This window comes from Pocillopora damicornis, chromosome 12 (genome assembly GCF_964200805.1).
Source record: "Pocillopora damicornis chromosome 12, jaPocDami1.2, whole genome shotgun sequence".
Taxonomy (NCBI): domain Eukaryota; kingdom Metazoa; phylum Cnidaria; class Anthozoa; order Scleractinia; family Pocilloporidae; genus Pocillopora; species Pocillopora damicornis.
Window position 1 is genome coordinate 3,950,937 of NC_142681.1, and position 15,049 is coordinate 3,965,985.

Sequence of the window (15,049 nt, forward strand, 5' to 3'; positions counted from 1 at the left end):
ACAACAGCAGACAAACAATGGTTTTGTAGTTTCTGGCAATTTTATTAATAAATTCCTAACATGTAATAGTACCTTCTATGTTATATACATATATAATTAAGATTCTCACAATTCTTGGTACTTGAACAATCAAAACTCCAAAAACACTCTTGTTGACAGTTCCAAATGTATATAAACTCCTACTTTTGGACCTTCCCTCTATCAGAATACGAGATTGGAGGTACATATACAACCAGAGTGGGTGAACCTCCTTCTCAAAACTCAAACCCTTATTTTGTTGGAGACAAGTTAAGATTTGAGTCCATCAGACCAGAATAAATGAAAACCAGAAAACACTTAGACAGTGTTTTACCTTGTTTTGAGCATGAAAGGTAAAATAAATTTTCAAATCACTAGGGCAGTCCTTTCATCTGTTGAATTTTCAAGAATTCCAACCCATTTAAGATGGTAATAAGAAATACTACAGGCAGTAAATTTTACTGATTATCGCAGAAAAGGAGAATACTGCTCCAATAATTTTTTATACAAAGAGTTTTCAAAAGAAAAGAATAATTCTTCCCCTTCTTCAGCAGTTTCAACAGTTAAAATCCAGACAAAGTGTATTATGAAGAGCTACTTTCAAAGACAAAGTAAAAGACAAAATTATTCTACATTCAATAAGTAAAGTAGGAGATAAGCTAATAAATATCCATATGAATCAACAAGAAACACCTCAAACACCAAATAATCTAAAGATTCCTCACCTTTATAGATACAAAATAAATTTTTTTTTAAAAAAAAGAATTGCTTTCTTGCTTACTAAGCAACAACTACCTATAAATTCTTAATTATGCCTTCAATGAGTTATCATCAAATGATAGCAACTATTGAAACTGATACATATAATTTACTTCTTTAAACTGTACATCAATCACCTCAACAGAGATTACATTGTTACCGCCTTCTCTTCGCAGATGAAGGGGGATGAGGAGATGATGGCTGCGATGAACTTGCACTGTTCACTTGTCGTGTCCTTTTTCTCTTTGGTGATGAGTCAGGAGTGGATGCATTTGGTGAATTACTGGCCAACCCTTGAAGTTTGAGTTTAAGAAGAGCTAAAATCAAGATCACAATCTCCTATTAGGGAATTTACAGTCTTAAAATCATGCTGATGCATATGAATGAAAGTTACACTAAATAGATGGGGAAGTAGATAGGGAGCAAAAAAATACAAAAGAAAATTTCATAAGCCATAGGTATAAACCCATGACACCATAATGCCAGTCAGATAAGTTCTCCATACTTACCTCCATACATTTCATATGGTGTTGCTAGGGAGAATTTGTTTAACAATCAAAAATATCTGTAGTTCAGGGGTAATATTGTCACTAGTCACTCTAAGAGATCAAAGAGTAAATGGTTTTTTGACCCTTTCACTCTCAGGAGAGGTCGACAAGGAAAATCTCCTAACACCATCAACACATTATCAGGCAGACCAGTGATGGGAATAAAGGAAACTTTCAGCTAGGAGGCTGATATGATTTAAAAATAAATCAGAAATTGTAGTATTGAAAGGAATTTATTAAACACAAGAAATTTAAAATAGTCAAGATCTGGGAAACAAGGGGGTTAAGACAATATCCAACAACATTAGGGATATAAATCTGAATTTTAAACTATTTCCTTTTCTTTTTTCAGTTTTTTTCTAACTTTGGGTAAGCACCTTAATTTATCTGTTTCACTTTCAGGGTTTTTTTCACTCTATCATGTAAAATATTTGATCTTCAACCTTCAAATATTGTGTAAGCTCTTTTTAAAATTTTTGTACAACAATTCCTTTGCTTACCACAAAAATTGATCACAATGAAAATGTTAATCATCCAGGGTTCACAGAAGGTTGTAATTTTTCAATAAATGACTTACTTTGATTGCATTTTTATCATATTTTACAGAGACAGATGTAAACTAGGGCAAAGTAAAATTAATTCAGAGTTAAAATGCACTTCTAAGGCACCTTATGGTTCTTCTCAATGCCCAATTTTGAACTCACAATTTTCCTTGGAAAGGAAAATAATTTATTTTTTTTTATTTCATGATCAATTTAAAAAAAAATAATAGAAAATTGAAAAACAACCTAACCCTTTAGTCCCTTAGATCAGTTTGCATATTCTCCATACCTTCCTCTATACATTTCCTACAGAATTGTTCAACAGTTGAGAGCTTCTTTCACTGGTGATCATTTCTTTTATTCTCATGAGAAAATGTTTGATTCAGGGGTGATATTGTAAGGAGAAATTAGGTGCTAGTCATTCTTAGGAGTTAAAGCGATAAATAAGAAAGTCTTATTCTTTACCTGTCATGCCTTCATCTGCCACAGCAGAGGATTCAGATGCCGATGAATGAGGCTTTGCATTAGACTCGAAGATTTCATCAGGTAAATTAAATTCTGTTTCATCATTTGGAAATGGGAGGTTCTCAAGATCATCCTGTATTCATGCAAAAAAAAAAACATAAGTTTCCTCCTTCTTTCCTTAGGTAGAAATAATAAAACACAAATTTAAAAAAAAATCCGATTCCACAGTTCTCAATTCCTCTCTCATAGTTCCTAATTTCCTGATCTAGTACCCAGTGCACTCTCGGTTCTTAAACAAAACATTCGCCGAAAAAAAAACATAAGTTTCCTCCTTCTTTCCTTAGGTAGAAATAATAAAACACAAATTAAAAAAAAAATCCGATTCCACAGTTCTCAATTCCTCTCTCATAGTTCCTAATTTCCTGATCTAGTACCCAGTGCACTCTCGGTTCTTAAACAAAACATTCGCCGAAAGGACAGATTCAAGAGACGGTTTAGCTGGGTAGCGCCCATTAGTCGCTTACCATAAACAAACAGAGAAATAATGAACAAAACAATAAAGAAATAACTTAAGGACTATTGAATTGTAAAATTGAACTTCCTTATCGCTAATATAAATCATCTCTGCAAATTGTGAAGAAATTCCAACGAAAATTTACGAACGTAGTCGGATGGTAGTAGGGTTAGATTTTCCTTAAATCAACAGACAACGTTAGAAAAAGAAAAAGCATCCTGGTGAGAATACTTACCAAAGCTTGTAGATTGTACAACTCTTGTAAGTGCTCCCAGATTTGTTTCGAAGAAATATTTCGTTTCCCAGTTGACGTCGCGAATTTGTCGTGAATACACGCCATATGAAAATGTCGATTTATTCCTGTAAAACAAAGAGAAAACACTTTTACAAAATTCAGTGACAAAAACTCCGTTTGTAAATAAAACGCAGACTCACCGACTGGCTTGTGCCCTTTCATGGAATGAAACAAACTGACTTCGAGTTCTGGGGTCCAGACCAAGACTTCTTCTGTAGACGCCATCTTGATTTGTTGTTAAAAGTACGCATGCTCAACTGGTGCATCTGCTGGCAGAAAGGCTTTAAAAAGTAGGCGCGCAACTATCCACGTTTCGAACCGGCTTCTTCAAAATTTGCACTGCGAAGAGCAGCAGCCAGCCCAAAATGACTAGGAAAACTGTCAGATCTATCCTAGAGCTGGGAGATTTTTTCAAAAGCGGAGATGGAGGAGCAAACTGCGAAACGTGGGGTCCATTTAATCGAATTTTCAGGGTATCAACGCAGTCTAGTCGAATGACTATACCCAAAAAATTTGAGGAGAAATTGACTCGGTGGTTCAAGCTCCCAGGCGACATAAATGATGACCAATCCATTAAAAGAGCGGAATATCAAACTGTTGGTTGGTATTCACAAATTTCATAGAAATGTAGAACTTCTGTAAAGGCAAAACTTTGTCTATTAAAATAGAATACCTACCACCCTCTTCCTTGTGGAAGTCTGTGCTGACAGCCCCTCTGTTCAATTCCTATCCCTTAGATGTTACTGAAATAGAGATTGCGACGCCTGAATAAAAAATAAATCACGATTATGACTTGGGGGGGGGGGGGGGGTTAATCAGTTAATCAGTTAATCAAAACCCAAAGAGTTTTGACAGAAGCTTTAGGTGAAACTGGTGTGATTAGTAATGTGAGGAATATTGAGGATTCTAGCAGGGTTTGTTGGGGTATTTGTTAGGGTATTTGTAGAAAACGTTCCACAGAAACATTCAGAAAATGTTTAGGAACTGGGTAAGAATAGTTTCCTTTGATCCTTTCTGAGGGAGCATTGGGTGATATTTCAAAAGACTAGCTACAGGGGAGATAAGCCACAGGGGAGGGAAGATCACAAATGCAAAATTATTTATTCCCCAACTCTCACATTTGCAGACTGAAGGAATGATAAAGGTGACCTTGAAAAAACATGATCAAATTTTTTTTCCTTTATGTACCCTGGAAATTAGATTTGAACTAATAAGAGGAAAGAAATTTCTACTTTAATGATCATACTATCCTTGAAGTCTCCAATGTTTATGAGCAAAGACATGATGGAACTCTTGTGGCCAGTTGTGGAAGTCTGCAGAACACTGTTGGAAATCTTTTAAGTGTCTGTGGATATGATGAAGCTCTTTGCAAAAAATTGTGCATCATCAACTGACCTTGTGATTTTATCTTAAATAGTTAGAGTATTTGACCGCTGGACCTGTAATCAAACCTGTTTTAATGGCGCAAGAGCCCTTAGACCACTTAACAATGGGGAGACAAACCCTGTTACCTCGGAGTCCGCAGAAATGCCTTTTGGTTCCAAAGTACCAGAGTGTGACTTCTGCACACCACTTGATTATACTGCAGCAGGTAATACCATGATGTTCACATATTGTAATTATCTTCTTGAAAAAGTCTGAATTATACCACATTATATGATTTCAGATCAGTGGGGTCGATTAGAAAATGCAAGTGGTTTGACAGCATCCAATGTTGCAAAATATGATGGATTGCATAGTATGGTTGTATTCAAGGAACATCCACCAAGCCTTATGGATAAGGTTAGTGGAAGTCTTTTTACTTATTTATCTTCATTGTAAATAGAATTGGTCTTTTTCTTGTGGAAGTTTAGTGACAAGCGGGCAAAACAGGTACTCCTTCAAGAGGTTTTTTATATATGGAGGCCAAAGAGTTAATAACCTTTAACCTTTAACATCCAGAGGTGATTAACATGTAACCTCTCCTTATCATATCCATACACTACCCAGCAAACAGGTAATGAGAATATTCAAACTCAGTCAGACCTTGGAAGTTAATTTTTTTATTTGATTTTAGAAAAAACTGTGTGATATTTTGGACTTGTGTACTCAGTGGTTTGAAGTTACCCATAAAAACAACCCACTGGCAATTTACCCGATCATGAACTGGAATTGTCGTGCACGAGCTGGAGCTTCACAACACCATGGACACTCACACATGTTACTAGCAGAGAACTTCCATTATGGGCAGTGGGAACGCTTAAAACAGGCTGCAAAACATTACTCAACAGAAAATCCTGGCTGTAACTATTTTGATGACCTTGTGACTGCTCACAGAAATCTTGGGCTTGCAAAGATGTTTGGAGAAGCTTGTGTGTTTGCCCATATAGTACCTTTTTGTGGCTATGAGTTTAAGGTCATCTCATGGGACTTTGATGATAACTTCAAACAGGCAATCAGTGAAGCAGTGGAGGCACTTATTAACAAGTTTGGTGCAGAATGTTTCAATTTGTGCGTTCACTTTCCACCTCTTGAAAAGGGAAAGCTCAGAAAAGTTGCAGCAGCTGAAGAAGTGAAAAACAAGAGTTTGGAGATGGGTGAAATTGCAATGCCTTTTATGGCTCACCTTGTCGACAGAGGAGGAGTAAGAAATTCATCCTCTGATGTTTGTGGAATGAGGATTTATGGAAGTGCCATAGTCAATGAGGATCCCTTTTCAATTGCACAACAGTTAGGATGGTCAACGTGACCTGAGTTTCATAGTTTTTTTAAAAGTGTATTTACAAAAAGTAGATTGACTGATTATTTTCTTAAAACTCTCCTCATCATCATCTGTACTTGACTATTTTGTACCAAGAAGATTTACTATCTCGCAATTTTAAAGAACATTTTTCAGCCAATAACCAGTTAAGTACTTCACAAGAGTATTTTCAATGTACATTTTAAACTCAGAGAGCCATTTATAAATGATATCTTTTGGCTTTGGACTTTTAGACCATTTATTGTAAAATTCTGATTAAGCAACCAGCTGATTTAAAATTTTTCTATTGTAGCCATGTAATGCAATCATTAGTTTCAATTACTGTAGATAGAACAGTTCTGTACCCTGGCTTTTTAGACTAAGTATCACATCATTAAGTTATGTAAATTGTTTTGAACAATTCCTGTAAAGATAAATATCTATAAAAATTTCAAGAATTGATTTATGAGATTATTTATGGTCTCAATATATGTACATGTATGTACAGACTTTAATGCTTTGGTTTAAATTAAATTTATCCAGGTATCTTTTTGATTTAGAGTTGAACTGGTGCTGCTGAATTAAAACAAAAATTTTCTTATCCAGTAAGTTTTATTTCTATGCCACTCTTTTAAGTCAAAGACAATGGCTGTTGTTGATAAATAGAACTTACCAAAAATTAAATATAACTTCAATTCAACTTCTTTACTTTGTGGAGGTAATACATTTGGAAGGAAAGGGTTCGTGGTGATTGTACAGACTATAAGTTTAATATCTGACATTTGGCTTATAATCTGCAACTGCGAAATAACAGGGCAAGTTGAGGACTGTCTACACAGTGTGTCAATGACCATTGAACAATGATTGGTTAAATTAGGAGGGGGAATGTTATAAGCTGCAAGACTGATGTGCTCTTGTGCCAAACAAAGTTTCCTTTCAAAAGCCATTTTTTCTTCCACTAAAATGTCCTTCAGTGTAAAAGCATCAAGAAATCCAAGGAAATGCTCTTGTTAAACCTGTGATAGTCCTTTAAAGAACTGTATCTTTCAAATTTCCTCTTCTTTATTATGTATGTATGCATAATTTATAGAAGATATAGCAGGGAATTCCCTTGAAACCTGAAAGGTATAAAAGAAAAAAAAATTCTTGGTCTCTTTTCAACTGCATCAAATTACACTTCAACCAAATCATTTCTCAAGCTTTTATTCAGTAGACCCACTATTTCCGTTACATTGCTTACACAATATTTGCTACCTCCCTAACTGACTTACATTCTAAGTATTGTTAACAACTTAACTCAGCTACCAGCTACCTTACTTATCTCTGATACTTTCACTAAAGGTAAGAGAGAAAGATGAAAAAATTAAAACAAAAACCTTAATTTCCCAAGGCACAAGAATGAATCTGAACTCAAATGATCAAACACCATCATCCAACACACCTGAGCATTCAGCTTCCTCTCATGTTCCCATGTTTGATGTATAGCTGTAAACCAAACATTTCCATTCAACACTTTGCTTCATAAAAAAAGTCTGATTGTTTAGCCACCATATGATTTTTGCTAAACAGGACGTTGAACAAAAAATATGTGATTGCTTACCCCCCAATAGATTTGTGTAAGTCTGAAAATGAGAGACAAAAACTGGACTTGAAAAGTTCCAACAAGCTCTTTCAACTAAACAATCTTATCACTTGTTCAACATTCAAAGCTTATCATCTTTATCAAAATCTCACGTTACCTTCACCATTGATAATTTAAGTTTATTGGCAGCAATTCTACCATGCCTATCCATCACATTAAACAATAATCATTTCAAAGGTTTCCTCTTATTTAAAGGCAGTTAGTTTTCAAAACTGTCAATAGTACACCTTGAATGTACAAACTGGGATCTTCTTTATCAGTAGCTTATGCAGTAAATATGAAAACTGAACAAAAATTAACAAGGTAATGCTTATGAAGGCCAAGGGAAAGACAGAGCACCATATGCATTTACAAGAATCATTTAAAATTAAATTAATTGCAAAGACTGTAAGCTGAATGTACAAAAAAAATAATAGACTGAAAAACAATTGATGATTAACTGGTCACAATTTTAAACAAACTCAGTTAAAGAGAAAAGATTAACTCAAAATATAACGAGGTCAATACCCCTCAGTTTCAAAAGATTTAACACCTCATGAAATACAGTGATGGTGTTGAGATGGATACAAGGAATCAGAGTGTTAACTGACAATTAACAGAACACAACTCCAGAGAACTGCATGAAATTGTATATCATCACTTTGACCCTTTGGCGAGAAATGACAAGGAAAATTTTTTAATTTATCAATAGTATGCACTCAGTTGTAATATCAATAACTTAATTCAACACACTGACAAGAAGAAATTTCAAGAAGGGTGTTCCAAAAATGTTTTGCACTGCATAATTCACAGTTCAAGAAGAGTCCCTTTTTTAATTCATCTAAGAATCAAAATGGCATAAAAGTTTAAATTTTATTCCAGGAAGTACATTATTTGCAATGTTTCTTTCTGATATACGACTGAACCTCAACTGAAACTATTCATACACCTGCTCTCTGAAACAAACTTTTAGCTCATTATTTCCCCTTCCTTTTCCAGATATGAACACAAAGGGTTTTTGATAAACCCATACTATTAGAAGGGTTTGAGATTTGCTGTGCAACTGCTTTCCTTTAGCACAGAGGCCAGAGTTACCACTTCTGTATGGTACATATAAAATTACTGCTTCAAAACTGTTTTTGGATTCTTGGTGACATAGCTGAGCTATAGCAACAGCCAAAAACTGGCAACTTTGAAGAAAATAACCACAACAATAATAATTATAATAACAATACCACTAGTATTACTCATGAAACTTTTAAGAATGATGATGATGATGATGATGATGATGGCAATTGCATTCCCCAGCGTAATCAGTCCCCCACATCAATAGAAATCATTGCACTGACAGAAACAATGATATGATCATAAATGAAATGAAAGAAACAACAGTTCCATACTTGATAGGGCTACATAACTAGCAAAATATGTTAAAGAAGATTCCCTGCTTTTCTTTGCATTTCTTTTTTCTACATAAGTTTGTAAGTTATGGGTTATTTGGGGTGGCAACAACAAAGTCGTCTGAAAGCGTGGCGTAAGAATTTACAGCACATGTGTACTAGATTGCAATGTTTCTTCTCAAGCAGATAGCACATTATAATTATCAGACCACCACCTAGGATCTTTGCATGTATTGTCTAGTTTTACACTACCTCATCTTATAGTTATGTAATATCAAAATCAAACCATAACTGTCATAAGTTATTCCCTCAATCTTTAACTCCAACCCATTCCATTAAAAAAGCATACCAGATAAGGCTTGAGGTAAAGCTTAGTTCTTACACCAAAGATAGATTACATGCAAATGAGTCTCATTAAAACAACCACATTTCTCTGGTTGCCCTTTTAAACGAATCAGTTACCAAGCGCAGGTACCGGTAACCAAATATACAAGATATTAATTAATCATATTACTATGATCATTATTTACATATTGAAAACATCTTGATTTTTCTTTATTTCCACAACTGATGGCTCAGAGTTTGGCCTGAGCCAGGGACCGATCCCATTGGATAAGCTCCATAGCCTGCCATGCCATTAGGAATAGGTCCAGTGGTGACAAACTGAGGATGCTGCTGCTGGGGAAAAGACATTGGTTGCTGCGGCATCCAACCATTTGAAACTGATGGCTGTGCAGATGCAAACATGTTTGGGTTTCCATTTGGCATATTCATCTGCTGAGGTGGCATTTGTTGTTTGAGTCGCATCTGTTGCATTTGTTGCTGAATTTGAGCCACCTGTTTGCCAAGAGGAAAAAAAATTTAATAATCCACAACACTCAAAAATGAGTTTGCAAAATTCTTTAATGGCCATACAGTACTGGTCAGTATTTTGAATTCAACAATCATGCAATATCCAGTCACACCTGAACATTGCACTACAGTATCCTGAAAATAATCGAACACGTTTTTCTTGAGTAAAATTCTTCTTACAATCAAATCTGGCAATCAAACCTTAACCACAATAACCACACACAGCTTCTTTATCAACTGCTGTTCACACTTTCCAACTATGATCCTCTTTTCTTTTCTAACCATCCAAATCCTTCACCATCTAGGGCTTTTGGTAAGAGCCATAACCTAATGGAGTTTTGTGTGATATTCAAGGATATGCGTATTTATGCTTTTTTCTACGTGGAAACTACCATTGAACTTTCCAGCTTTTGAAAAGGTTGCCCTAGGACAGCCATTCCCCTCAAATATTATCAAAAACACAGCCATTTTGGAAGGCAGCACTATGCCCCTAGCTCCCACTAACAAATGGTAACACCTGACAAGAGACACATTACAAACCTGCTGCTGCTGCTGCTGTTGTTGTTGCATGAATGCTGGTTGACGGGGTACTCCCATTCCCACTGGCATTCCATGAGGGGGAACTGCACCCACGCCCTGAGGTGGAACTGCACCCATCCTGTTAAACATTGCTGCGTGCTGATTAGGGAGAGGCTGTTGCTGGTGTTGCTGTGGAGGGATGTACATGCCACCAGGGACACCATACATTTGAGGTTGACTTCCCTGTGTTTTCGGTGCATACAGTGCCATTATACTGTCTGTGAAAAAATCAACAAAAATGATAAAATGCAACTGTAATCCAGTGAAGTCCCCACAAAGTCATCACTATATTACCTGCTGACATACTGGACTCATAAATAGCCTAACTGTCTGAGTGGGAGACAAAGCAAAGGATACAATAACATTGTCACCACTGATTTTAATCTACAGGCCAACATCACACACTGAGAACACGTTGATATGTTGTTAAAAGGATCAAAGATCTTTCACTCTTTATTTGTAATAATAAGCAAGAAACCTTAATTCAATGAGTATATTTGGGTATACAGATATGCCTACTGACATTTCAAAATAACTGTTTATTTCAAATCTAAAATGAGATAGAGAGACATGCAAATTGTATCTTACCTTTAGTTGACTTATTGGTTGTAGAGTCATCTTTAAGAAGAGATTCTTGGTTTGATTCTTGAGGTACTTGTGTGTTGAGCTGCTGGTAGTAATTTAGTAAAGAAACATTACCAAAACTTAGAAACAATATTTATTGCCTACATCAATAACTCATCAGATGCAGTGTGAATATTGTAAAATAAACTAAATGTATTAATCATAGTAGGTCATGCAGCCTGTAGTCCTTAAGAGTGGCTGTTTTATGGAGAGAGACAGGTAATTTTTGTTATGTGATTGGCTGTCAGACTAAAGTAGAAGAGAATATTCTATATTGTCACTTTAACAAAAGGAAAGTGTGATGTGAAATGGCAGAGGCAATATCATTACCTGCTGTGATTGGCTAAAGCCAGTGTCAATTGTGGTGTTTGCTTGAAATGCACCAAAATCAATCAGCTAAAACAAATACAAGTGATGCAAAAAATAAACAAACACAGTGGACAAAACAAAATTGACTGAAATTAAAGGGCATGACGATTCAGTCCAACAAAAAAAGAAATGTACAATATGAATGTAAAGAGCTAAACGTGGTCTGTTACATGCACTTTTAGGTTGCAAGAGTAGGAGCCAAATTTGTGCTTAACTGTTGAATTAGTCCAGTGATGTGGACACAAAATATTTTTCATTCCTCTACAAAGGTGAAGTTTGTCGCAACAAAGATATCAAGTGGTGGAGAGCATGACAACTTCCATATGTAAAATCTTGAGTTAAAAAAAAAAAAAGACAATAAAAACTCAACCAACATAATGAACAAAACAGAGAAGGCAAGCTAAATTTCTTCCAATGATAGCCAAACTGTCTGAAAAACATAACATTCCCATGTTCGAGGGTCCTCATGAGACACTTGTGTTTAGTAAACCCAACAACCTGGCTGGTGAAAAGACCACTGAATTCAAACCATTTACCTCACTCTCTAAACCAGTCTTGGCAGGTTGTGAAGCAGCAGGCATAGGCTGGGCAAGAGAATTTAGCAAACCAGCAGAACTGACTGGTGCAGGTGCTCGGGCTGAGGCAGGTGCTGGGGTGTCTAAGGACAGAAGATCAACCAGAGCAGCAGGTTTGGCTGGTTCAGGTGCTTTTACTGGGGGAGGGTGGGAGTGTGGGCGTGGTTGAGCCACTGAACTGACAGCAGGAGCAACCTTTCATTACAAAAAGAGAGAAAGCAAAGTAACAAATAAGTTACAAGATTTATTTTTTCAAAATTTCCTATCTTCAATAACTGAACAAACCTTCCTTCCTTCCACACTCCTTTAATCTTCTGCAAAAAGACCTCTTAAAACATTAGGCTAACTTTCCACAGCACTTTGAATTACAAAACCTTTATGTTTACACTGCTTATTAGTGGAGCAAAGTGATTAGGAACAGTATAGTTTGCATTGGTTCTACTAAGTTTCAATACGATCTTCTGCCCATTATAATAAAAAGGCAAGTAAATGAATGATGTTATGGTGAAAGACAATTTGCCTGTTAAGATGCATTATTTAGTTAATCTCAATTGCAATTAACCTCAAAACAAAATTTAAAAAACCCAGGATTCAAAGGTGCTTGAACACTGGCCCCTAAGACAGTGTTGAGGTGCTGTCATCAACCAAGCCACACATAGCAGAAAATTTCGGTGGCAACCACCGACTGATTCTAACTTCCAAAATAAGAGTACAGGTTCATGCCCAATACAAGCCTGAATTCAAATAATTCATGATACTTAAACTTACTTTCTTTTCAGCTTCAATTTTAAGAGGGGTTATAGATATGCCTTCTTCCTTCTTTTCCCTCCTTTTCCTCTGTTTCAGAAACAATATATCTCATGAAGTAAACATACAAAAAAACTTGGTTACAACTTAACAACCAGAACCAACCTGAAACCTAACATTCTGAAATCTCAAATCTTAACTCCTAAGAAGGAACTGTACTTCACACCAAAATTTGCAGCCAAGCCACCATAGAAAGTTTTTTTTCACAAATCCATGGATCTACATGATTCTTAACCAAATAATGTGATCTGTTTTTTCTTTCTTTTTTTTTCTTTAAAGGAGGGGGGGAGGGTGCCACTAAATTTAGTGTTTTAAAAACCTTTTGACTTCCCTCACACAGCAACTGATGAACCTCTGTCATTACCCATTACCTTGTCTGAAGATTTTGTTTCTTTGGCAGAACTTGAGGTGGATCTAGTTGGAGGTAATCCGTCTTTCTTTAAATATTGTTTTCGTTCATATTTACTTCTGATAAATGCCTCTACTGTTCTGTAGATTCCAAGAGAGAAAAAAAGAAAAACAACAAAAAAAATGGCAAATGAACAGTAGTCATTCATTCTATTCACAAAATGATTAAGAATTTTTGGTAAGCAGATACATTTAAACAATGAAAACATAATGCAACATATTCAAATGTAATTGTACGAGAGATGATTATAAAATGTAACAATTTTCGAAAACAAACATCAGTGTATTCCATCCCAGACGACTTACAGAAAGCAGACTTTATCATACAAGGAATGAGTCCAGTTTTTCTCAGTTTGTTTCAAACTAAAATTTTTCAACAAAGATGTCACCCTTGGTAACCTATTTTACCACCAGAAAATGCCCATTCGCCATTCGAGTTAAAATGAATTCGATTTTGTCGCTACAAACTTGGAGAAAACAGCTGAACTAGTAAGAGCATTGAGTAAAGTGACTTTTGAAACTGCAGAGGGTAATCACTCGTTTAAGACTTCCTAATTCTTTTCGCCAGAATTGACGAAGTGCCAAAGAAAATTCGACGCGTGTGGCGAAAGATTAGACGATATTAGACCAAATTGAACGATCGGTAAAATATGAAATTTCAAAGCACGCAAACGAATTGGAATGCTCAGTTATCGCCTTCGAAACGCGCGGTATCACGTAAACTATAACCAGTGAATGCCATCGATCCCTTACTACCACAGGAACAATACCTAAACGCCCAAACAGCCCCGCCTCTCAATAGAAGACGAACATGTTTCAAAATCGGTGCATTTAAAATGGTATGAAACGCCATTGAATCGTGTTTACGGTTAACGACTTCAACGTGATTAGTTCATGATCAAAGTTACATCAAGACAAAGTTGAATTCGCAACAAGTACGAAGCTAAATTTTGCCGAAAGAAAGTTAAAGCAAATTAAGCAATAAAAAGAATATGCTAGCCGGCAAACAAGAGTATTGACTGCTAAATTTAAAAAAGATAAGGCCAAACAATCGCAGTGATACACATGAGCGGTATTTTTGAATGGTACGAGTCAGTTTGCGGTCGGCGAAAGTCGGACGGCAGATAACATTCCCAAAACTCTGCTGCTCGTTTATTTCCCCACTGCTGAATGCTCTGAAAACGAAAATACTCAAATTCAAAGCGAGAATAATACCAAGACCAGCAGAAATATGAAATCAGTGGTTAAAAGTTCAACTTACGTTCATCTGTTCCGGAGTCCATGAATCAAGGTTCACAGACTTCACTCTTGATATATGTACCCCTAAATTTCGATGTATACCGGCACAACGAATGCACAGGAAAACACCCAGGTTCCATGAAGCCCATCGAGGCCCTAAACAAGAAGTTTAAAACTACATCATTCACCAGGAAACATGAGGAGCGTAAGAAACAGAGATACTCTGTCACGGAAATAAAAGGTTATACAACATTCCAAACTTAGTTTACCTTTAGCCCCGCAATCGGCACAGTATCTATTCTCTTCCTCTTTCAGTAACTCTGATAAAATAGCCTGATTTGTGTTCTGTGCCTGTCCTTTATCCCTCTGTGCTCTTGAAGACATACTGGACGCAGAAAGTCTTATCCGTTACGTTGTACCAAGCGTTCACAGTCAAGATGGCCGAAGCTCTTGCGTAAACCGGTGTGAGCCCGCGATCACAAATCGGTGGTGTGGTCTCTACGTCACGGTGACATCAATGTTTATTCGGCTTTCCGGATTGATAACAACAGACTGACAGGAAGATCTCTTGGACAATTACACAACTTTCTATTTCTAGAACAGAAATCTTCATCCTTTACTAGAAAGGAAGGTGTAAATATTTCGATCACCATTCAGTTTCGAAAGTACACGTGGAGTCCAAGAGAAAGCTGGGGCCGGGGAAAGAGGAGTTTAG

At 36.2% G+C, this 15,049-nt stretch overlaps 3 protein-coding genes across 7 annotated transcripts; 1 reads left to right on the plus strand and 2 right to left on the minus strand.

Moving 5' to 3' along the window:
- Positions 1-21: 21 nt before the first annotated feature.
- LOC113685158 (MRG/MORF4L-binding protein) lies at positions 22-3,431 on the minus strand. 2 transcript variants are annotated; one of them, XM_027202648.2, is made up of 4 exons: positions 3,282-3,431; positions 3,082-3,206; positions 2,333-2,465; positions 22-1,070 (listed from the first exon to the last, which is right to left on the minus strand). In XM_027202648.2, exons 1-4 carry the CDS (start codon positions 3,364-3,366, stop codon positions 934-936), a joined length of 480 nt encoding a protein of 159 aa, XP_027058449.1. In that variant the 5' UTR covers positions 3,367-3,431; the 3' UTR covers positions 22-933. The 2 variants fall into 2 exon arrangements, with proteins under 2 accessions (XP_027058449.1, XP_027058441.1); XM_027202640.2 differs by having other exon boundaries at positions 22-1,094.
- Positions 3,409-6,560, plus strand: LOC113685174 (uncharacterized). The gene is made up of 4 exons (XM_027202658.2): positions 3,409-3,741; positions 4,559-4,732; positions 4,808-4,923; positions 5,198-6,560. Exons 1-4 carry the CDS (start codon positions 3,507-3,509, stop codon positions 5,867-5,869), a joined length of 1,197 nt encoding a protein of 398 aa, XP_027058459.2. The 5' UTR covers positions 3,409-3,506; the 3' UTR covers positions 5,870-6,560.
- Positions 6,561-8,335: 1,775 nt separating this feature from the next.
- LOC113685112 (stromal membrane-associated protein 1) lies at positions 8,336-14,826 on the minus strand. 4 transcript variants are annotated; one of them, XM_089190125.1, is made up of 10 exons: positions 14,604-14,826; positions 14,357-14,490; positions 14,185-14,270; positions 13,059-13,176; positions 12,649-12,717; positions 11,842-12,075; positions 11,267-11,332; positions 10,901-10,979; positions 10,273-10,530; positions 8,336-9,723 (listed from the first exon to the last, which is right to left on the minus strand). In XM_089190125.1, the coding sequence occupies exons 1-10, from the start codon at positions 14,716-14,718 to the stop codon at positions 9,437-9,439; spliced, it is 1,446 nt and encodes a 481-aa protein (XP_089046251.1). In that variant the 5' UTR covers positions 14,719-14,826; the 3' UTR covers positions 8,336-9,436. The 4 variants fall into 4 exon arrangements, with proteins under 4 accessions (XP_089046251.1, XP_027058394.2, XP_027058402.2 ...); XM_027202593.2 differs by having other exon boundaries at positions 8,336-9,718; positions 10,274-10,530; positions 10,901-10,982; XM_027202601.2 differs by lacking the exon at positions 8,336-9,723 and having other exon boundaries at positions 10,046-10,530.
- Between the last annotated feature and the right edge of the window lie 223 nt (positions 14,827-15,049).

Coding starts and splice junctions, on each gene's coding strand:
- LOC113685158 (XM_027202640.2), bottom strand. CDS start 3,366: ATGGCGTCTACAGAAGAAGTCTTGGTCTGGACCCCAGAACTCGAAGTC. Junction 3,207..3,281: donor GAAAGGGCACAAGCCAGTCG/GTGAGTCTGCGT, acceptor TTTGTTTTACAG/GAATAAATCGACATTTTCAT. Junction 2,466..3,081: donor TGTACAATCTACAAGCTTTG/GTAAGTATTCTC, acceptor GCATGAATACAG/GATGATCTTGAGAACCTCCC.
- LOC113685112 (XM_089190125.1), bottom strand. CDS start 14,718: ATGTCTTCAAGAGCACAGAGGGATAAAGGACAGGCACAGAACACAAAT. Junction 10,531..10,900: donor AACCAATAAGTCAACTAAAG/GTAAGATACAAT, acceptor ATTTTTTCACAG/ACAGTATAATGGCACTGTAT. Junction 9,724..10,272: donor ACAGCAGCAGCAGCAGCAGG/TTTGTAATGTGT, acceptor TTCCTCTTGGCA/AACAGGTGGCTCAAATTCAG.
- LOC113685174 (XM_027202658.2), top strand. CDS start 3,507: ATGACTAGGAAAACTGTCAGATCTATCCTAGAGCTGGGAGATTTTTTC. Junction 3,742..4,558: donor AGCGGAATATCAAACTGTTG/GTTGGTATTCAC, acceptor TATCTTAAATAG/TTAGAGTATTTGACCGCTGG. Junction 4,924..5,197: donor CACCAAGCCTTATGGATAAG/GTTAGTGGAAGT, acceptor ATTTGATTTTAG/AAAAAACTGTGTGATATTTT.